Below are 23866 nucleotides of genomic sequence, written 5' to 3'. Positions count from 1 at the left end.
GTATCCACCCTTTAGATGTTGGTTGCCTGCAGGGCATTTGAGGTGTACACTGACATGACCTGCTGCAACCAGCTAGTTTATACTGTGAAGTGTTTCCTCTGGCCAAAGAGAATGATGATTTCGGAGTTGTAGACTTCTAAAAGGTTATTTCATGCAAATTAAAGTTTTTTTCTCCTCACTTAACCCTGTTGTAGTTTTGGTTTTACACAAAGGTATTTTAAGATTTCATTCTTTGAATCCTCTGCTTCCATCAAACTACAATGGATGTCACTTTATTTGCGCTCCTGTGAGCATTGAAAATTTACATTTGAAAATCTTAACATCATTGTATCGTTGCATTAAAAGTGCCTGAAGACTGAACCTTGCTGAAAACAGTTTTCATAGGGACTATTTTTTAGAAGTTCCAGTGAAAGTTGTTCACATGAAGGTGCGTGGATTATCCAGAGTAGCCGACATCACTGCTGGAAAAACAAATTGAGGTTGACATTATGAATACCGTGAGCGCCACTTACATAATTTTCCTAAGCTCCGTTGCAAGCAGAAAATATTTCAACAAACCTGCACACATAAACCTGAAAACGTCTTTAGGACCAGACACAACTATCGACTTCTTCCATTTTGTATAGAATAATTCAGTCTTGATTTACAGCAAACTATTGGATCATTTTGCTCTGCTTTCATCTTCCATTCTTACTTTTCCCTTTTTAATGGTTAATGCACAGATTGTCCGGATGATATTTGTGTGTGTGATCGTGGCACACGAACAACACAAGCAACTGCATTAGCAGGAGCGATAAAGGAGCCTAACAATACACAAAGAATAAGCAATAGATCATATTGAGTTTACATGTGTAGTGTCATTTGAACCTCTAAACTATTGATGGAGTAACGATAATGTACAGCTTTTATCTGTGAACACAGTTGAATGGTAAATGTGTCATGGCTTCTAAAGAAAAACGTTTATATTCTGTTGGAAATTCAGTCACAGAGGATGAGGATAAGCAGCACAATCGGTTCACACCACTTGAAAGCACGTCTCGCAACACGCGTACGTATTTGAACAATAACCTATCACTGTGCTATACATTTCTTCAAACATTATGTACAAGCATATTCTCTGTTCTGTCATCCTTCTTATGGTAATGGTTTCTATCTTGTTAGCATTTACAGACCTTCTGAATAACATAATACAATAAGCTCATTTATCTTTTCTCCAGTAATCCTAGCTCCAAGGAATCTTAGTAAGTGAAATCACGGTGAATAGAGTGAATAGCCACTATCGTTGTTGTTGCTTCTGTTTTTTCTTTCCTTTTAACTGAGCTCAGATTTAATGAGTGGTTTAGGCGCTATATATTCTATGCAGTGTGTCGAATAAAACATCTTGATTGATGCAACATGAGAGTGCTTCACTGAATCATTTGGCATTCTCTTTCTGCAACATCCTTACCAAACCACTTGAGTATTCAATGTCAGAATGATACAGACACTTGTTATTTGAGTAAATGAATACTGAAATTACGCAGCTGTTGTTACTTCGCACATTCCGTTTGAAAATCAGGCGCAATTAAGTCAAGCTAAAATAAAAGCACAACTATGTTGCCAGTGTTAAAGGGCTTCAACTTCATACTATCAGTCATGGAAATTCTTGGCTCTCTTCGACTGCAGAGTTAGACATGAGCAAATATGGGGCTTTCTGATAATCCAGCCAATTTAAACTTGGAGAAGAAGAGCAAAAATGAGCGGGGAGACGAGGGGAGTGTGGCCTCTTTACTATTTTATTACTTAGTTTCACTTTGAAGGAACCCTCAGATTGCCTCAACTGATCCAGGTTTTACTGTGGCCTGCCACCAAGGGAATCTTTAAATCAGGTAATATGTCAGCCCCATGAAAGGTTCGCTGCACCTGGCTTTACTGTAAAGTAGGCAATGAAGCTGTAAAAGGCCAAGCAATGAACTGGATGCTCCCTTGCACAGCCAGGCTCTGGACCAAGGATAAACCCAGCATTTACCTCTCTCTCCTTCTTCCATGGAAAATGGAGGGTGGGGCCTGCAGCAAGGTCTTAGCGACAGGTCGAGACTTTTCAATCCGGGAAGAAGCCAGTGCATTAAAGGAACTGATGAGACTTTGATTCATCTGAATCCAAAAGCAATGAATAAAACATTGGGTATTACCTTAAGATCCACTTGTTATTAAGATCTTAAAAACACTGAATATTCCTAAGATCCTGAAGCTGGACATGTCGAGGTACACAACAAAACCAGGTGTACAAGCTCACAGGTGCTCTAATAACGAATGACCAGGTGAGTCTCATTTTTCAGTGAGAAAAGGTTATCTTTAAAAAAAAAAAAAAAGAATAGGAGAGCGGCCACGGCAGCATCTTTTTCTGTTCCGAATAAATCCATAAAGCAACCTAGACACAATTAAATGTGACCATCTGCAGGCACCTTGCATTCCCTGGCATCCAGATTGGTGTTAAATGTTGAAAACCCTTGACAATCTGTTGATATACTTTTTGTTATTTCACAGATGCAGAGCCTTCTCACATTCCCAGCGTTAAAAGTGGAGTGGCTCTCTTTATCTTCCATTAAAGAAAAGACTTAAATGGTGTCTGAGCTTTGAACTAAAGACTAAACACAATCAAATAATTGGTACCTCTTCTTGTTCGTACAGCTAAATGTCACTCGGCTCTAAAACTCTTTATGACATTTTATTCCAGCGGGTTAAAAGGTTAAACTTAACTTTAAAGGTGCCCTGTGGAGTTTTGATCAAACAAAAGTTACGTTTACATTCACCGTTACTCACCATAACTTAATGTTTATGTATTGTTAAGGTCAAACAAACGCATCGAATGCATTTCCCTCCTCACAAAACAGCCAGAGGTTTTTTTTTAAAACATTGTAAATCCTGTATTGTTTATATCCGTGTTTTCTTCCTAGCAGTCATCTTCTTCCCTGCATGTCTTAGTGCATTACTCTGAGGACGCCATGCCCGTACATGAGCCAAACAAAACGGGTACCTGCTCATAAATAATCAACCCTATAGGCTAGAAGTCAAAAAATACCACAGGCTATCTTTAATGCTGTTACAAAATCCCTCTAAGATGAATGGTTGAATTCCCATCAGCCTCTGCTGTATTATCCTACTTATGTTCACTTTTTTCATGTCAGATTTTAATACCAGAGGCAGCCAGAGTCAGGCCTCAGTCAAACCCTTCAACAGACATGAGCAACCAACAATAAAAGTGACTTCAGCAGCAACAGAACACACAGCGCACACACAAAATGCCCTTCGCTATCAAAGAACTACATACGAGAAGCACAAGTTAAGTTTCCTGAAGTTGGGAATTTCAAATTTTTTAATGATGAACCAAAACTCATATTTAGTTCCATTAATCACCATTTTCACTCACTCAGAAACTTAAGAGTCAGCTGCCTCCTACCAATTAACTAGCTTTGTTAAGTTCTGTGTGTTACTAGATTAGTTTAGTTACCTTAGATAGGCAGTCTGCTAGAGGTGAGGTTAGTTGGTGCTTTGTTGGTGATTTGGTTGGACATGATATTCAGCTCTGCAGCATGTGGACAACCAGGAACAGCAGAGCCAACCTGATGGCTGAAAGTCTCACTAACTTTAACTGAAATGGTGGAGCTCCTCCCAGCTGAGAGGTGCCCACTCTGTGGGAGTGTCTACACCAAAGTAAAGCTTCCTTAAAGTGGTAGATCCCCACAATGCATGTATGAAAGACATTCATATGTTACCTGTCAACAAGATAAACATTAAACACTAGGATTAGCAAGTTATCATGCTAACACAGTACCCCCAAGCCAATTGTTTCACCTCACTAGAGGTGGGCATCAACATTTTCTTAACATACTTTATCTTAATCTTTTTTCTTCCTGGTTTGTGCATTACAGATTTTTGTTGTTTCATTTTCTTTGTTTCACATCCCAGTTGAATTAAATTTGATCCAAACTTGAAGAAAAACGCTGAATAAAGAGATAGTGTGGTGTGAAATCTGTTGTTTTATTATTGTGCGTTTACTCTTGACTGCAGAGAGGAGCCTGAACCCAGAGTAAAGACCTCCATCTGTCTGTGTAACCAACATTGGCATAACGCTCAGCACACACATTACTGCCCCATAGACAAGCACCACCATCAGGTCTAAACAGTTTCTGCTGAAGCGCTGCTTTGACAGAAAATGTATTTGACACGTTTATGCTTCCATCAGTATGAAACCTCTTGATTGTTGTGACTGACAGTGTGAACTTTCCTCCAGTACCTCCATCAAGTGGAACTTTGGTCACCTTAATAGAGCTACTGTATGCAGTTATCTACGTGGCACCATACTGACTGCAAGTCCTGACAAAGGTCTGCACTGAGCTGACTGCTTCCTTGCTTGACCTTTAAATCTCCCTATGCGGCCCTCATCCTCCTATACAGCCTACATTGCACTTAGATTATCCCCAGATTTACAAATCCATCCCATTATATTTCCTCACACAATGGGTCTGGAGAAAAGTAGCTTGGATCTCCAAATTGAATCACCGCCTTCACCAATCTGCAGGGATTTGGCTCACGTCCAAGATCTGCATAAACAAATCACCAAATGTGACTTTTACATCCTGAAAGGTTTTACACCTGCAGAGGACATTCTTGGACGATGTTGATTTCTTTTGAGCAGCATGAACAACACACCTAGTTGGAAATATTTGCAGTTCTCATGTAGCTCAGCAAAGGCCAAACATTATGGTATATAAGGTAGATTAGTATTCTAAATAAATACCAGGAACACAATTTACAGCGTAAAACTGTCAAACCCCATAGCCTTGCACTAGCTGTACACTTTCTGAGGCTTGTTGTACTCAGTCTTTGTTTGAGACCTTGTCAGAGCGATGTTCACCTCAATAGGAATAGAGCTTTGAGGAAATTGAGCTGTAAAATTCCTTCCATTACTATATTTCAGTGTTATATTTGGCTGGGGGAAAACATAAGGCCTAAGCCACGAGGGGTGGAAAGTTTAATCAACAGGATTTGTCTTTTTTCCTCTTAGATTTACTCTTAAATGTGTCTCTCTAATGAGGCCTCTCAGCAGGACACTTCTACTTTAATTTCTTATGAGGGAGGGTTCACAGTATATCAAATTAGCTGGTGTATCTTACAAAGTTTCACACTAATAGTGTGCCATCTGCCATCACACAGACAAGAGCATTCGTTTTGAAAAGAAAAAAAAAGGCCCAACCAAATTCAGCAACTTGTGCATATTCAGTTTAGCTTCAAACGTTGTCCGTTTGATGAACTATTGTTCTTTCTTTTCTTTCAAATACATCAAATTGTATTGCAAAGGCAACAACAGATGTGTAAAACCAACAGAAGGTCCACAGTATAACAGATCTTACCGAGCCCACAATACAAACGTACAGACATGCTGCTGTAACAAACAATATGCAGAACGTTGTTTTATATGAAAAAGCCTCAGGAGTAAAGCTAAAATATGACGTGTTCTGAGAGTGGTGCTAAAGGAAAGGCCAATATGTCATTACAATCACAAGGTTTATCCCTGTGGGAGTGTGAATGAAGGCAGCTTGATTACAACATATTTTGTGTGTAAAATAGACATTTAAACCAGAGGGTGGAGGAAGAGGAAAACACTGCTGTGGACTGTTTAGAATTAAAAAGGTTCATACTTTGGGGAGCTTAAATACACTAAATGTCATCAAAAAACAGCTCATCAGATTTCTTTATTTCTTGAGTAAAACTACAACAAGACATTAGACTGTAGGAATATCCATGCTCGTTTTTTTCTGAAGTTAACAGCCATTTTCGAGACATCTTTGAAAAGTTACCTTGCCCTCTTGACTGAAGCGTTGAATGGACCGGCAAACCAACCCATATCATTGTCTGGCAACTAGTGAGGCAAAACGGAGGACTAACAGTCTGATGAATACAATGTTGATGGTACAATCAGGTTTCTGGAAACAAGCTCATCAGCACAACACATTGTGCGCCGTGGCCTCTTGACAGTGCAGCTGGTTTTAGAGGTCAAAGGACGGCTTCAATTATAACTTCAATAATTACTGGACTGGTGCAATACAATGCTGGATGTTGACTCTCTTTGCAAAGCTGCTCCTTTAATCCCTCTCTTCACAGTCTTGAACAGAACATGGCACACTTCCCTAATTCTCATTCTCTACCATCCCTGCGACTGCCGATGGGGGACCGGCGGGCTGGGAAAAAAAAAAAAAAAAACACAGAAACTTCCAACAGCAAACACAAATGAGCTATCTGCATCAGGAGCCCCAACAGTTGTATTTTTACATTTACAAGTCAAAAAATACAGAAGGGCTTCTAGCACAGCACAGATAAGGAAATACCGCAGTTCATAATGTTTCTAACTCAGCAGCTTAGAAATGATCTTATCTGGAGAATGTTTCATTATTACAGAAGGTTTCAGATCACACACAAGCTTTTAATTATACTTTAAGACTGTTAATCAGGCATACATTGGTAGAAAATTGTGAGTTGAGAACACTTAATTAAAGCTTACTGAGAAAAATTGCAGACGAAATTGAATAGGGGTGAAACCACAATTATGGTTTTTAATTCAATTGAAACTATGAGTGGTCCCGAAGAAGACAGTTCCCGAGAGCGCAGACGCTCTGCACCACAGTCTCTGATCCTCGTCCTCCTTGTGTAGTCATCGCTGGCTCCTCCTGCCTTCACTCATCCACATTTCTGACATTACATTTTACCACTTTAGTGTCATTTACACAGTATCAGCTGGAACAGTTTCAGTGAAGGCAACTCTGCTCTTGTGCAAACGTCAAAGCAGCAAATGCAAGAGAGAAAATTACACATTGCACGGAAAGTCTCCTAATGCGTGATATTACAGTTTACCACTTACTGTAGCTGCAGCATCTGTTGGAGAGCCCCACTCTTCGGGCAATTTGAAGATGAGTGTTACACTGTGACCCGTCTGAAAAGCAAAGTCGCAGCTCGGCTCTCAATCACAATGCCAGAGACAATTTAATACTTGACTTTGTAAGTTTTAGAAGGCTAAAGGACATTTGGGCATGGATGAAGACAGAGGTAGTATCAAGTCATACTTGCTGGGAGTTTTTTTGGTGCAGATAAGTCACTATGCTTGTGTACGTGGTTTAGTTTTCAGAATCAGAATGAAGAGAACAGAGGGGAGAGACGCTTTATATATCATATGCTAATGGTGTCACTGAATAGACCACAAAATAACATTTTTATTGGAGGAGCATTAGATGATAAATATAGTATTGCATATATATATAAATAAAAATAAATTATATATATATATATATATATATATATATATATATATATATATATATATATATATATATATATATATATATATATATATGCACTGTTGCCCATAAAGTTGGAATAATTGTTCAATACCCCCAATTTTGTTAAAGCCTGAATACACAGTTTGCAAAGGTTAATTGTGGTTTAAGTTTCACTGTGATATGTTTGGAAGAGTTTGATCAATAAAGTTGAGAAGATAAACACTTTATTTATCAAGAATAAATCACATTGTCACAATCATTTCATGAGAAGAGGGAAAAAACATTCTATTCCAACTTTATGGGCAACAGTGTATATGTATATATATATACACACACACACACACACACACACACACATATATATATATATATATATATATATATATATACACACACACACACACACACACATATATATATATATATATACACATATTGCACGTCCTTCAGCCTAAAGTTCCTGCCCTCCTAACAGCAAGCGTCCGGCCGTCCCTTTGAAGTGTCGATTGAGCAGAGATGTTAAATCCCTCAGCTTCAGGGTTGCTGTTAGATTGTGTGTGTTGCCAACCCTAACAAGGAAAGAGGTTTTTATAAATGTCAGCGTCGTGTGACTCCTTAAGCCGAAAACATATACTGATCTGACTCCTTCCCCTTCGAAGACACAAAGAAGCAAGAAAAAAAACAGAAAAGTATTCAAGCATTAAAACAGATGATTTCAGTAAACAGGACCACCTTCACATTCAACTCAGTAAAAAATGCTAATAATGATTCATATCAGCTTAGATTTCAGACAACAGATGAAAGTATGTTTTTCTTGTACAAAATTTAATTGTGAGCAGGGCAAGAAGAACTGACTCTCTTTGAACTGAAGCAAAATACATTAGCCCTTAAATCATCCAAGGGAACCTACTGCAGAGAACTAAAAAGTACAGTGTATCCCAGAAACATACACGTGCACAAACGCTTAGACACTGACATTAACCTGGGGGGAGTTCATGTTTTAATTGCTGACACCATAACTTCTGGCTCTCTGAACCAAATGGGTCCCCGTGCAGGATACATAATCCATTATCATAAATCAGATGCGCCAACACAGACAGGTGCTGCATGAATAATTAAAGGTCGGTACATTAGCACTTGTGTGGAGGTATGTGTTTGAGCCGACGTCATTGAACAGGCTAAAAGCACCGCAAAACCCCTCCATCCACATTAAACAGCTTAGTGCTTTGCACTACAGACGGCAATCATGTGCACGGTAGAAAGAGCCCAGCCTCGCCAACCTCCCCCTCTCAGTGTAACCAAAACAGAGAGGTCTAAAAGAAGGGGAGTATCCGTGGGATAGATTCTGCTTGGAGCAGCGTCCGTCCTCTGTTTCTCTGTGTGTGTGTCCTATCTCTTGTGGTTGAGCTGGTACCCTTGTCTGAACCTGAGCGGGTGAGCCAGGTTACTCTCACTCTGTAATGGAGAGTCCAGGGAGCTTGAGGCAGAGCAAGCAAAAGGTCTGCTCTAGCAAGCAGGTTTTAGGACTACAGATCTCCATTCTAACATTAATTACACTTGAGGCAAATTCATTTGGATTTCTGCCCAGTGAGAGATAAGCGGAGGCAGAGAGGACGGAGAGATACTTTTGATTTTGCCCTCTTTGGTTCTGCAGTGGTTCTTTTATCACCTAAAGTTTTGTGGCCTCTAACGCCACGTGTGTGGAATTCAATCAACCCAGACTTTACATAACACTCGGAAAAGACGCCTCAGAGTGCAGAACCGTCCGGCGCCATTTCAACAATTACAGGTGCGATACAGAATGAGACTGACTTTGTATTGTAGTCATATATTTTAGGATGAAGTTGATTTGTAAACAAAAAAAAAACCCATCATCAATACTTATTAATCGTTTGCTATTTATCAAGCAAACAAACTAACATATCATTTCTGTCTCCACTCTCTCAAATGATCCTCTCTTTGTTTTATTTGATTGTAAAATGAATATCTTTGGGTGCGGGGCTGTTGGTCAGACAACGCAAGCAGATTCAAAGATGTAACCTTGATCTTCAGGAAACATTGTACAGACAAAATGTTCACTTGGTTCACTACATAATAATCAACAGATATAATGGTGAATTCCAATAATGAAAATAATTGTGATTTGAAGCCCTAGTGCATTGTCATAAATAACTCTTGTTAGAAATTACAAACAACAAGCATTTAAAAAATATACATCACATTTATTTGTACTGATACCAAGAGTCCGTACAGAGTTGTCTTTGTCTATAGTTGTGTTTGGGCACTACAGGTAAGTACCTGTTTCCTACTTCCGTACATCCAACAGTCAACAAACTGTATCACCAAGCATTGCTTAATCACTACCAAAAAACAGAGAGTTTGACATAGCTGACACACACCACTGTGTTTTTTCTCTAAAGGTAACACAATGTACAAAAAGCAAGTCTGGAAATAGTAAGATTCTTGGTTCCATAAAAAACTTTTTTCTCCTCAATGTGTGAATAAGAAAACAATGCACTTATCTCTACCGAGCTTCTGCTGCATTGCTTGTTAGGCAGCCAAGGGGTAAATTGATGCAGATAAGTAATGAAAAGAAACAGGCCGGCTGATCCCTGTATTACTACCACAGCAGCTTTCGAGGAATTGTTCATGCTCCGTAGAGCCCCGGAGCTGTAGGAGCCGTCTGGAAGTGGTTAGATGCCAGTCAATGAGAGGAACACGTGACGTTAAAGTAAATGATTAAACAAATCTTTCCACACAATGTACACTACAGTACAACACCACCGTTATGTTGGAAAGAACTGTGCAAATCAAATGTCCAGGGCCTCAAACGAAACAGAGAACTTAAAAGGATGAACTCTGAAGAGCCGCGTGTTAACTGGCAGACTAAACCCCCTTTGGCAGGCCTGGGGCCCTTTGGGATGGGTAAGGCCAAAGCAAGCAGGCAGTCAGAGGGAATAAGGGAGCGGAAGACTGGTGGCTCCCTCCATGAAAATGAGGATGGCACAGTGGCCTCACCAGGAAGCTGAAGGCACCAGAAGAACCAGGAGCAGTGCTGTCCATGTTAGACTTGGTGGCAGGCAGTGCACTGAGCACTGGCTGCTTTTCGCTCGAACACCTGAGAGAAGGGGAAGAGAGAGAGAGAGAAAGTCAATACTGATGACAACAAAGATGCTAAACAAAATGCCGGAAAAACAATCATTGTCCGTGCTAAATAACTAACTAAACGAAATAACTAACATTGATCTTTTGAAGGAATTGGTCTTGGGGAGTTAACAGCTGGAAAGTCTTTATTTGCTATTTGAAGAAAAAAGGACAGTGACGACGAGTAAGAAAACAGCAATTCATTGGCCTGAAAAGCTGGCTGATCATGTCACACACAGGACTACGAACTTTCAGTTCATCCTGTTGCTTAGAAGTTAATTGGCTGTGCAGGAGTAGGAAGGTTTGTGTGGGCGAGGTAATTAAAACAGTATTAGCCAAAGAAAACTTGGCTCGCACAACAGCTGTGGTGACTCAATTAAGGACAGAGCAGAAGATTACTACAACCGCCTGTGCATAGAGATTGGACTTCACAGGTCATGCAATGGAGTGTGGGGATGAGAGGGGAGGCGACTAACTACCTTCGAGCTTACCGGAGGAGGTGACCACTCGAACTTGAGAGCTGACCGCTCCCTCTCCTCCTTCGCTGAGGGCGCGCACCTCGATGATATAGGTGCCTCCCTCTGGCAATGAGAGCATGGTGGAAGGGTTAATGGTTCTTGTCACCTGGTTGTGGCCTCTGCCCTCCTGCTTGAGTAAGACCTGCAGGACAAGTACACATCACCATTTTACGTGGTATATACAGTTCATACTTGATATTTGAAAAGTCACCCTATAAGTTCCCTTTTTCCTTAAACAGTAACAATATAGCAAAATGGCAGGAGTCATTTCTGGTGTCCAGGGATCCAGAAGCAAAAGTCCTGATTATCATCTGCATAAACGTTTACAGGCACACTTACATTCCACTATTACTCCGAATATGGCGATATTCCAAATTTGATACGGATCATGTAAACAGCATATTCCATTTAGACATTCTGAATAAGGCCTTTTTTCCCAAATGCATCCTCCTACCATTAAGAGATGTGGGATATGCCAATATTATTTGGGTTTTAAGAGCATTCTTTGGACATATCCGTCTCAGTTGGAGTTTGTACTGCAGTTTGCAACACATGGCCTTCTGCTTGCTTACAGTCATCTCAGTGCACTGTTAAAAAAAAAAGCAGCCAAGACTGTGCAAGGCTGGGTTAGAGATGCATGACCAGAAGAAATACATATGCATGTAAACACTGCGAACGACTTGGGATATCTGGATATCTGCAAATATTGTAATGCCAATTTTTTCAACTGGGTGAAGGAATCAAAGAGGTTGGATGTGTTTGTCTGTAAACTTCTGAAAAAATCTCAAATGCAAAGAAACAAAAAGGCACTTGCAGCTCCAGATGTTCCACTTTTCCATTTTTTCACGTGATAAATGACATTAATCTTGCACTGCCACATGTAAACGGGAATATTAGTGGAATATTAATTTTTCATGAGGTTTTAAGTCAGATTAACAAGACTGCAAATATTAAGAGAGAACCAACTATAGTTACCGAGGTGCATATCAGTAAAACATGTCCAATCACTGAGCTTAATTTTGTTGTGTATGCCAATAACGACGAGCTGAAGCTAAAGTTTATACTTCAGAGAAACCTTAAAGCACATTCAACAGTTTAATTTGATGCACTGTCAGATTCTGGATCAGTGTAAAATTCATCAGCTTCTGTCTGATATTTTGCTTCCAATTGCGAAGATGAAAAGTAGTATTTATTTGCCACCCAAAACCATGAAGTATTTAGAGCTCATTGTCATATGAAACAGTAAAAACATGTTTTCTCAGAAACAGTTAAAATTATTTAAACTAAATGCGACAGTAAATGTATAGCATCATTCAATTTCTACTTATAGTGGAAAAAAAATACTGAAACTAGCACATCTAGGGTCCTCGTATGTATATCATAATGTATAATATCATTATGCGTCTTGCGCCACGAAATTGAACAAACATGACTTCAGAGATCGATCTTTACCATGTAGCCGATGACATCGGACTCATTGTCTTTTGCCTTCACTGGGTCCCAGCTTAAAGACACGTTGTTGCCCTCTTGAATCCACATGAGGTTGGTTGGAGGCTGAGCAGGAGCTAAAGAGAGAACGCAACGCTCTGGGTGCAAATTCAAACAGACTTTTTTAACGGCTTTTCAACCAACTAGGTCAATTACTACACTTTTTACAGGGGGATTTAGAGCGAACTTAACAGGTAGCCCCTTTTCCATATATAGAGTTGCATGATTAGTGTCAGTGCTATACTCACGGGATTTCCTGGTCTTGGCTGTGACAGCAGCGGTGGCAGGACCCTGGCCGATGCTGTTGAAGCCTTTTACTGTGATGAGATACAGACTGTTGCCCTCTAGTCCCGTCAAGACCATGGATGTTTCATTTTTCACAGTTCTTTGTTTTTTCCCCAACTCCTCCTGCTCAGTGTCTTTCCAGCAGCTGACCTGTTAACAGAAATGAATGACTCTGACAAATAACTGTTCTCAAACCGCGTGCAAAACATCAGATACTGTATATGAATGTGCAAACATGGAAACAATTTGAGCACCTCATATCCCCGTGGTCTTCCGGGGCCAGGATTGGGCGGTTTCCAAGTAATCCTAATTTCAGATGAAGAAATGCTGTAAGCCTTCACATCAGATGGCGCTTCCCTCGGCTCTGTGAAACAAGTCAGAATGGTGACAATCACTAAAATGCTGAGTGCTGTTCCCTCTGTGCTAAATCCTTGCAACCCTAAATATTAACTCACCCCCTTCAGCAGAGTGAATGATGACAACTTTGCTGAACGGCCCATCTCCCTTGTTGTTGTACACGCCGACCTTCACCTCAAAGGGGGTAAGGGGAGGGAAGGTTTCGTCTCTGTATTTGTACGTCGTAGAGTCCGCTGAAGTCACCATCTTCTCCTTCCAACCTCTGGTTCCGTTTGCACGAAAGGCGACGATATACCCAAAGCCCTCACCATTTTGGAACTCTTCAGATACAGGCTGCAAATATTGGAAAGAGAGAGGCAATCATCCCGGAGTGTCTTTCACTGAGATTAAGTGCAAACCTAGTTTTCAGGACTTCATCTCTGTGACTGAAGGTGCATTATTTGCACATTTTCTCATTTCAACACCCTCTTTTGTGTAAGAAAGACCCTCATTGAGCAACACATGACATTTTCCTCTATGGTAGGTTTCAATTTACTACCCATTTACTCTATCTGCCAGCATTAATAAAGATGCAGTCATCCTCCAGTAATGGAAACAAATCATATCTGGTTCAGTTGTGCCCATTATGTAGCTATTTATCTTTCCTTGTCTGACAGGAGGATTTTTGGGACACAGGTTTTGTGCGCTGGCTTCCATGATTATCTGTGGTTTTCCTGAAGTGGGGAAACTGGGAGCTGTCTTCCACAGCTGCTCTGTGCTTAATCAAATCAAATGCCAATTTATTAAGTGAGCTAGGATTTAATTAAAATATGAGCTGCAGGGATTAAATCTTTGGCAAAATGTAATAAATGACAAACACCTGTACACCTGTTCTTGGCAACAAAGCCTGCTCATGCTGTAATGTGTTGATTTGCAGGCTTCAAAGTAATATTGTCCCCTAAAGGCATTGTCCAAATTAGCCGTCTAGTCTACAGAGGGATTGTTGGTGGATGGAGATGTAGTTCACATTTCGTTCAACGATGACCAATCACCATGACTTCTTAATTACAAGGATGATCAGTGAAAATGAATTAGTCTCCATCAAAGTTATTATCGGTGCTGGCAATGCTTTTAAAGAGATGCCAAAGAATATGGACCTTTAAAAAAACAGCATGAACAAATTGGCAATTTAAGTCTAGAATCACTTGCAGGTTTTAGAATTGAGACAGTCACAGATAAGTGTGGACAGAGTGTGAAGACTGATACAGCTGAGGGAAGTCTTGTGGATGAAATTGTGGGCCCTGCTGGGCTCAGTGACGGTGACTGTGGGGGCATCACTAATGGTCCTCCCAATGGCTCCCTGAGAAAGAGCAGTCCCTCACCGTCGACTCTAATGAGACGGCTGAATGAAGCTGCGGAGACTGTTTAGTCATTCATCCTGCTTAATAACCCTGCCCACCATGGACGTCCAGGCTCTGACAACTCGCCACAGATGATTGGAGAGGCAGAACTGCCATGCGCTCACATGCCTCGACTGCCAAAAAGGGCCAACATTCCTGCTCCGTCTCCTTTAATATCCATCTCCATTGATCACTGACGAAGTCCTGATGTATTTCCAAAAGCATTTAGCAGAAACGAGAAGAAATAGGGCAGAGCTAAAGCGACTTAAAATGCCAAGTACCAAAAGGAGGACACTGCACTAAGTGAAGCGTCTCAGCATTGTCCCCTGATACTCTCGGAAACTGACAGGCTTATTGATGGGTGACCAATTATTGTAACCGACAAAGGGCAGAGAGGAAACATCATTTTTTAAGAAGTACTTTAATTTTTGAATATCATTCACTCTGCACTTAAGACGTGAACTGATCTGATTTCAAAGACGAATTAGCAGACTAAATAGTGTTCACACTGAATTTTATGCTGAGGCACTTGTTGAAGAAGCAAATTGTTCCAATCATGGAGGTTTTGAACTGAAAAACTGCAGATCTGCCTCTTAAAGAGAATCCTTAAAAATTCTGGGTCAGAAATTGTTTCACTGAGAATCATTTTTTGTAATTACTTGAATTTATGCATGGCTTGAAAGCACTCTTTATTAAGATTTTATGTCTAACCAAGCACCAATCATGGTTTTGTGTAACTTTAAGTATCCCTTTATTGTTCTTCCAACATGGGGTCCTCTATTTATTTATACAGAGGTCATCATTGTGTTATACTTGCTACTCTAATGACACTCTTGAGTTATAAATAGGAAATGGTGTACTACCAAACACGGTCCCATCTGGAATGGACATTATCCCCCATAATGTGCCACTGAGGGGCACTTCTCCTCATGTGAAGGTTATCTTCCCAGTGGCAGTTGGGCCCCCATACTTAATAACTACAAGAATAACTGTCAGTTGCTTCCACATCTGTTCACTGTTCCCCTGTTAATATATCCTTCAACTGATCTCAATTGCAAATTCTCAGCTTTGCTCATAGTAATTCTGTACATGCTGTGCCCTGAACCTGGCTAAGAGCCAAGCTGTCCACTTGGTAACAGTTCACACTAATATCGTCTTTACTTGGTGTGAGATTTATTACGTTTTGTACTAGCATTGTCAAGATAGAGATTACAAACAGATAGTTGTAAACATCCCTAGATTTATTGGGAACGACTCTGAGATTCAAGGTTAATCATCACTGTGCCTCTCTGATGGGACCAAATTTAAAATTCACAATGTCTTAATCAGCTCTGTGTACCACACACGGCCCAGCTGGCCTTCTTTCAGCTTTGTCAGCAAGTTTTGCAATTGTGACCAGGTTTTGCCCTCAAACTCTTAAGATGCTGTATGGTGAAACAAATTTCAGACATAATAAAGTGGGATCCCGTTTAAAATGCAATGAGCTGTGATCCTGGGGCTGTGCTATTGTTAATGACGAAGCAGGAGTTTTTGTCCTGCTTGTAATGACAATCTGCCCAACTAACAACACTTGGACACAAGCTCTTTAAATCTTACAACCATGAAAGCCAATGACAGACAATGACAGCATGTATATGTGCTGGAGATATGTCTGTAAACTTCATTCACAGATAGCAATAAATAAATAGATTAACCCCTTGAAGGTCCTCAGAAATAATCACGTTAAAGATCCTTACACACATAAATGTGTATGCATAAAAACAAGCCATAAAAATGTTAAAAATCTTTCTTTTTTTAAAAATTTTTTTAGACCAGCATCAGCCCTAATCATACATATCAAATTTTAATTAGTTTTTTAAAAAATTAACCCTTAAATTGCCATGTTTTTGTCATGATGCGCATCATTTTATGGTCTAAAATACACAAAAAATACATGAAAAAAATTGAGAACTCTGAAAAATTCACCATCTTGCAAAATTATAAGCAATATGCATGAAAAACTGATACAATATGCTAAAAATAAAAATCACAACACACTAGAAAGTGCTGAAGACCCTCAAAGGGTTAAATAAATTTTGATAAATTGGTTATTGGTTATGAATTGAATAGGCCCTATTTGTTATAGTAATGACTGTGTTGTATTTTCTGTCTTCTATTTCCTTTGGCACAAATACAGTTAAATCTCTGACTCATACTGGTTTCCTCCACTTCAACCTCTGATCTTGTGAAAAAGCATCCTGCCTTAGTGGACTGAAGTACTTTCCACATCTGGGCTTGTTCCTTCACTCAAACCCAACAATTTTAATTTCACTAAAATTCAGTGAAAGCCAGTCAGAGAAACTCAGGTAGAATCCTGCAGCAGATGGGTCTACCACGTCTTCCCTTTCAAATGGGAAAAAAGGTCACTTTGTCCTAATAATGGGTTCTCATCTGAGCCCCCTAACAACTCACAAGGCCCTCTCTCCCGGGGCAGATAGCTGCGAAGACTATAACCTCCACCTTTGTGTTATCCCACCGGATATAATACATCTCTCTTGCCTTTTTCTAACAGCAGGGTCACGGCTACCTGGGAGTTCAGTGCATCAGCACCTGGGTTACTTTACTTGTCTCTACAGCTGTGGTGCTATAGAGCCTTACAATATTAAACAACTAAGTGTGCACTGCCCTCCCTTCAGCTGGATACTGTAGCTCCTGATCAAGAAAATACGGACATGCTTTCCTGATGTCAGAACAATCAGCAGCGCTTTAGGACTTGTAAGGGAAAGAAAAATTCAATCACAGTATATAGTAACTATTTTATTTAGACTGAAGCTTGTTCCTCCAAAGCACTACCTGTGCTAAATGCAACAATTTAGAAAGTTGCTAGTTTGACATTTACTTTGAAACTTGACCTCCTTATTTTGTCCATAAAAATCATCATTTTAACTTAATGCTGGGAGATTTGGTTGTTTGTTGTTGACACTTGATGCTGGTGAGAAGAAACTAGATTTTCCAGCTGAGATAATTGGACAAAAATGTAAATGAGAAAAATCAATTTAACCTTTTTTTTATTAATTAAAAAAAAAAAATAGAAGCCATAATCAGTGCAATCAATAATGCTTTTGCTGATTTTTAAGCCTCGACTCTTCAAGTACCCAGTCAAAATAAATGGTTGACTCTCACCCAAACTGAATCACTTCCTGTGCATAACAGGATTTTCCATCGGAAAGACCCACAGTGTGGCACACTAAGTGTTTAGAAAGGGAAATGTGAAAGATGTTATCCAGAGGGTAGAAGTTGCCTGAGCTCTGATGAGGCTGACCTTCTATTCTCAAGTCTGTTCTTTAAATACTACAGCAAATCTTCCCACACTAGTCTTCCTACATTTTAAGAACATCTTCTGACTCCTCTCATCATTTTCTCGGTTGAGCTGCTGAAACTTTCCTCTGTGTTTTAATTAGATCCCCCTTTGATGTTTCTGGGAATAGGAAGGCAAGCAAACACAGGTCCCCAGCACACACACACACACACAGCGAAACTACAGCTACTCATCATATCTCACCTCAAGTGAATGCAACTGACTGTAAAGTAAGCAATCATCTGTATATTCTAAAATCATTAGACCGCTTCTTTCAAGCTTAGAAACCACAAGGACGGGTGTCGTCCATCAACCAAGCTTTATCCCCCTTAATAATGTCTGACAAGTATTCCCAGGCAGCAAAAAGTGAAGGTTTTTAATGAATGGCGCATGCAGTAGCAACCTCTACACGATTATTAAGTCACATTCACATGCAAGATTCATTACTTAGTGGCAGTTACATTCCTTAGGGGACAATGGCAAAGCTGTAGTTTCAGTGCAGATGTTTAAAGTGTGCGTTCAGTTTCACTCCTGGATTACAACGCTGATTCTCAACCTCCCGGCTCAGTAATGTTTGTAGCAGTGGGTGGGTGGTGATAAAATTGCTTAACATACAGATTTATTATCACATTTTCAGTCTTGGTGACCAACATTTTCTCAAGTTAAATGATGAATGAGTCACAAGCGATGAATATCTACACCCTATAGGGTTTTTTTTTTGCCATATGTAATCGTGAACAAATTCTAAAAATAGTCTGTACTTTTACACTAGAGGCTTTCAGTACTGCAGGCACTGCTTTGTTTTTAGAGGGTCACAAGCAGGAGCGGTTGAGAAACACTGGCTAAGTTAATTTCATATAAATAAAACCCATTAATCACATAATGAAAAATCTGCATTTAATGTGTTGTTTATAATGTTGTTTTTTTGTTACATTAATTAGCAAGCTAATATCTACTTACGTTGGTGATTACAATTATTACTTTAACTTTTTTTCTTCTTCAGTCTGGCCTTCAGCATGCTTATCATTATCATTATTTTTCATTATTAACACTGCGATAATACACGTGACTGTAGTATCATAATGAGATTTCTTGAATGGTGGGTGATTTTATTTGTTTCACATAACAGGGAATACGGACTACAACAGCACAAGGTAATTTTATGGAGGCCAAGGTTGAAGGACTGAGGTGAATCTGATTTTCCATTAAAAAATACTCATAAAAACAACAACTTCAAAACGTATCTCATATTTACCCACTAGTGGGCAAAACCCCTAAAAACATTGGTATATTTTCTGACATGAAAATACCTCTCTCTCATTGTCTGCGGCTTACTTGAAAGTTACTGGTACAAGTGTTACGTGTTCTGAAAACTAGAAACATCTTCAGTTAGATTGACTGTGGTAAACATGTTTGTGTTTACATGATTCAACACAGCCATGTACTTTCACTGGAAAACAGAGCAGCTTTATTTTCCTTTTCACAATGATGAAGACAGGTTTTTATTATAAACACCTATTTTTAGCTTTTGAAATGTGTATCTAATATACTGACTGGAATTTTTTTTGATTTTTGCATTTTAATTAGAGTAGAGATGGTAAAGTTTCACATGAACATCTTAAACTTATACCAGATACGTTAGCAAACACTGTGTAATAGTCAAAATTAGAATTTCAATTCCAGTATAATTAATGCAGGACCTGGGGGTTTCTTTAGAAACCAAGAAAATGCAAAAATCTTGATTTAAGAAAGTATAAATCTTGTATTTCAAGGATCTTTAGCCCTCTCTCATACAATATGTGGATATATATTAATTTCATATCCTCACTTAGGAGTTTTGAAAACATTCCACAGTCCTAGATAAAACAGGAAACTGCAAAGATTATTTTCAAGGGAGAGTAGACTAAATAAAAGCTTCCATTAAGCCCTGTTTATTAAACAAAAATCTGAGTTTGCTTCACTAAAGCACCAGACCCACTGTGGCATTTGTATTTTTGCACATATGATGTCACGTTTGTGCTACAGAGGGACTTTGGCAGAGGACCTACCTCCCACGAGATGACCAGCTCATGCCTGCGGCCATTCCCTCCACTGACATTCGCTGGTGCCACTGCTGGGACTGTGTTAAACAGAAAGGTTAACATTGTGTCACTGAACGAACACTACAAACTCACTTCAAGATGATTCTGAAAATTTAAGAGAAGAAACTTTGAAGATAGAAGTCCCAATCGCCAACTTATGACCACATGAACTGAAATTATATTTAGATTTTATTCATTGTAAAAAGTTTGTCATAATGATTTAAAAATGCGTCAAACAACAGTCAAACAAGTCATAACTGAAAATCACCAACTGTTTTAATGATGTGTACTGAAGTAAACAAACCTTTTACAGCATCACAAAAACATTAAAAACACAGTTATTGTTTTGTAACTATTTTGTCCCCGTTAAATGTCTGTCAGTCAAATTGAAACTGATATTAAGTTCCAGTGCTGTATTTGAATTTTGCACTTTTCTGTTGACATTTGGATAACGGATTATAATTTTAAGGATGGATTACCACAACTGTGTGTAGATACAGTAATTAGTCTGCTAATTATGCTGAAGAGATAGGACAGATTAAATAAGCCACTTCCAAATGACCGCTGACCTTTGTAATTATTACATTTTATAGACGAGAAATGAGCAGTTAGTGAAGCGGCACGCTTCATCCAGACTGTCTCAGTCAATTTTTACTCGCCATAAATAGTGTATTTCTGCTGTATCTTTGCCTCGGGGCATTAAAGGACTGCCTGCTTTAGCAGAAACACTAAACTTGTTGAAATTCATGTAAGCAGCTTATTATCAACTTCTTGCCCAATTAAAATTGAGTAAATTAACAATGGGAATATAACATGGTCATGAAGTGGCGTGTGGGGGCACCAGCTTCTGTAAGCTCTCTAGCCACAATAAATCATCGGATTGAATTTGCACTCAGTGTGCTACATACAGTAATAAGTTCCTGGGCTCTGGGCGATTACTTATGTCTGTCAAAATGTGACTTGAATGTGGTATATATCCAGGCTTTGAGGATTTACCTGCTTCTTTGGTTCTAACTCCTCTCGAAGGTGAACTTGGATCTCCGGTCCCGATCGCATTGCTTGCCACCACCCTGAACTCATATTCCACCCACGGGTTGAGCTCCACAGCCATGGCTGACTCCATGTCCCCTGTCACTGGGTCTGGGTCTGCAGACAAGAGTGTTGCCAATGAAGACACACAACTCCTAACAGCCCCGGCACTTTTGCTTTAAGGATGCTTAAGAGTATTCATATTATCCATATTGAACAAAGGGGTAGGAATCATACACCTTTAATACAAAGTCTCACTGAACTGATAGTTAACAGTCAGGTTTTTAATGGCTGAACATTCAAAAGTTTTGTGCTGGCCAAGGCAGTCACCTGACCTCAATAATCCAACTGAGCAGGTGTCTCGCTGCTTAAGGCCAGATAGCAAGTTTCTGCTGATGTCTGTGCACCGTAGCTTACAGGCAGCCATTAACTGCAAAGGATTATATATACAATTAAATATGATGACTTTATACAGTGATTTCAAGACTGTGTCAACGTGTCTAATTACTTTCTGTTCCCTAAAATTGGGGGATAATTCCTACAATGTTTACACCTGTGAGTAAAAGCTGCAAGTTGACATATTAACCCAATAGCCATTGTTTCAATTCCAATCCAGTGTGATGGAGTAGAGAGCCAAAAAAAAAATAAATAAATAAATAAGCCATTGTCATAGCTGTTACGGACTGCAGAGTATTACACCTTCCCTCCGGATTTGCAGTGACTTGGCATATCTTTACGCCAGATGGTGACAATACACAACTTATTAGAAAGCTGGTATATGATACTTTTTGGGTCTGAACAACAACTTACTTGCAGCTTTAGAGCACATTTGGAAGTACAACTCATTACATAGAGGGAAACTGATTTAAATCAATCTTCACAGCATCTCCAGAAGATGTAGAAAGCTTTGTAATTTAAAACACAGAGACAGATAGAGGGTATTTTTTACGAGTGCCTTTTGAATGAAATTACATACAGGTAACACCACTAATCTAGTTTCTTCTGGGCTGCCATAAGTGAGCTTTGTCAATATTGATCCTGCATCAATAAACAAACATTGACGGAAAGCATATCCGTGTCACAAATGAAGCAGAGGTCTCTCTGTGCTAACTAAAGCAATATTCATTGAAGCAGTGGAGCTTACGTTCTTATCATCCAAAGCAGCTCACAATGAGACCACTCTGTCAAGCAAGCTGCTCTTCAAACACGAGCTGATAACTCTGTTTGGAAGGAGTGGGAGCTAAAATCCCAATCCCCTTTATGCTAATCTTAACAAGTTCAACACTGACAATACATCACAGAGTCCTAATTGTGCTTTATCGAATTAAATGTGGTTGAACAGACATGATGTGAGAGGAGTGTGTATACAAAGTATGATTTATATATCTGTGGGGATGAATCATTATCAGACCTTAAACTCTGCTATTATTATCACACGGCATATTAAGATGGATTACGCACAATGCTCAGCACGCCTTCATCCTTTAACACTAAGTGATGGTAATTGATGGTTTTTCTGTCAAGGTACAGTAAAAAGAAGCTAATTCATTTTTAAGCAGTGAAAGTGCATTCATACTAAATGCTCATGGATAAGTCTTCTAATTCAAGCCCAAAAGGTTAATCACCCACTAACCGCTGATAATGACACTGAATAAAATTCAAAGCAATGACATTTGCTATAGGCTCAAATTACTTTTTGCTAAGTTCATCTGAACAACAGCTCAAGTTCAAACATAAAATGACAGCTGGACAGTGAACTGCATTTCAACTTCTTAAACAGGCATCTGAGCAAAAATGTCTCGTTCACAGTTTGGACTGGAGCAACACCATACAAAAGTCTGATTGTGTTAGTATATAAAAGTACCCTGCCACAAATTGTTTTAATGTGTCTGGAAACCAGTAAGCTCCCTCTAGTTGGGCTGATTCACAATCACAATTACACGACTTTTGGCAGTTTTAAGGCATTTGTATATGGTCCCACATTAACCTCACAGATCTAGATGTTGCAATTTGCTCCTTATTGATTACCTGTTTTGACGGTTTGCCAGCCTAATGAAAATGGGCTGCGGGCCTGTAAATTATAGGTGCTGATAGGGCTGTGGTTGTCTAGGCCACGAGTCCAAGACAAGGTGGCTGTGGTATCTGTAATCTCCTCCACTATCACCACTCCAGGGGGTCCAGGAGGACCTGGTCGAAAGAAGGTTAGGAGACACAGATTAAATTGCAGGTTTAACGGGCTGAACCACCGATGCTTCAAAACTGTCAAGACACAGTGATGGAACAAAAACAGTCTCTGTTGCTGTTTGAATTCTAAGCTGGTGGAAATTGTGTTGTCTTCGTAAAGTATTGTTGCTATTAGATACAAACACAGATACCACCATGCACGCATTAAGAGGGATGTACAGCTATATGCATACGGCGTGAATTCCCTGTTGTAATCTCTGCACAAACAAACAACAAACAAGAACACGACATACTAAACTGAACCATGAATCAGGCTGACACAGATCTGCCGCCAAGGATTTCATGCTGATTAAGGGATAGTGAAGCTTTCTTTTTTGGGGTCTTGAAGGCAGTTTGCCAGTTCTGCTGAGCATGACTGCGTGGCACACCTTCCTGTGTTTTAATACATCTGAACATATGTTTACCTCAGTCTTCAGAAGTAAATGTAATCTGCAAGTGCAGCAAACGTCTGAGGACTCTAGGGGTAACAGCTGTAACTGAAAAGCTGGCAGCTGGTACGCTCAATGAAAACCAATGTACTTTGTCCCCAAAAAGTGCCCATTAGAAGGTTGAACTGAAAGTTGCATTTGCATTTCAGGACATTAAGATGCATTTTGTGTCACTATAGGAACAGCACCCTCTTTTTAGTGCGGCCAACACCATGACATAAATCCTCCCCTGTATTAGTGCCTAATGTTGAACGACAATAATT

At 39.6% G+C, this 23866-nt stretch overlaps 1 protein-coding gene across 1 annotated transcript in view; it reads right to left on the bottom strand.

Annotated features, from left to right (window-relative positions):
* Positions 1 to 10327: 10327 nt before the first annotated feature.
* cntn5 (contactin 5) overlaps positions 10328 to 23866 on the bottom strand; it is a 56376-nt gene continuing 42837 nt past the window's right edge. The window contains exons 14-22 of the mRNA XM_070829338.1: positions 22960 to 23118; positions 20899 to 21048; positions 19870 to 19940; positions 13204 to 13438; positions 13003 to 13112; positions 12712 to 12898; positions 12428 to 12540; positions 10949 to 11117; positions 10328 to 10431 (exon numbers count right to left, since the gene is read on the bottom strand). Coding sequence (XP_070685439.1) covers positions 10328 to 10431; positions 10949 to 11117; positions 12428 to 12540; positions 12712 to 12898; positions 13003 to 13112; positions 13204 to 13438; positions 19870 to 19940; positions 20899 to 21048; positions 22960 to 23118 — 1298 coding nt within the window. The remainder of the gene's footprint in view (positions 10432 to 10948; positions 11118 to 12427; positions 12541 to 12711; positions 12899 to 13002; positions 13113 to 13203; positions 13439 to 19869; positions 19941 to 20898; positions 21049 to 22959; positions 23119 to 23866) is intronic.

Source organism: Pempheris klunzingeri, chromosome 4 (assembly GCF_042242105.1).
Source record: "Pempheris klunzingeri isolate RE-2024b chromosome 4, fPemKlu1.hap1, whole genome shotgun sequence".
Lineage (NCBI taxonomy): Eukaryota > Metazoa > Chordata > Actinopteri > Acropomatiformes > Pempheridae > Pempheris > Pempheris klunzingeri.
This window is presented reverse-complemented; position numbering and strand designations above follow the sequence as displayed.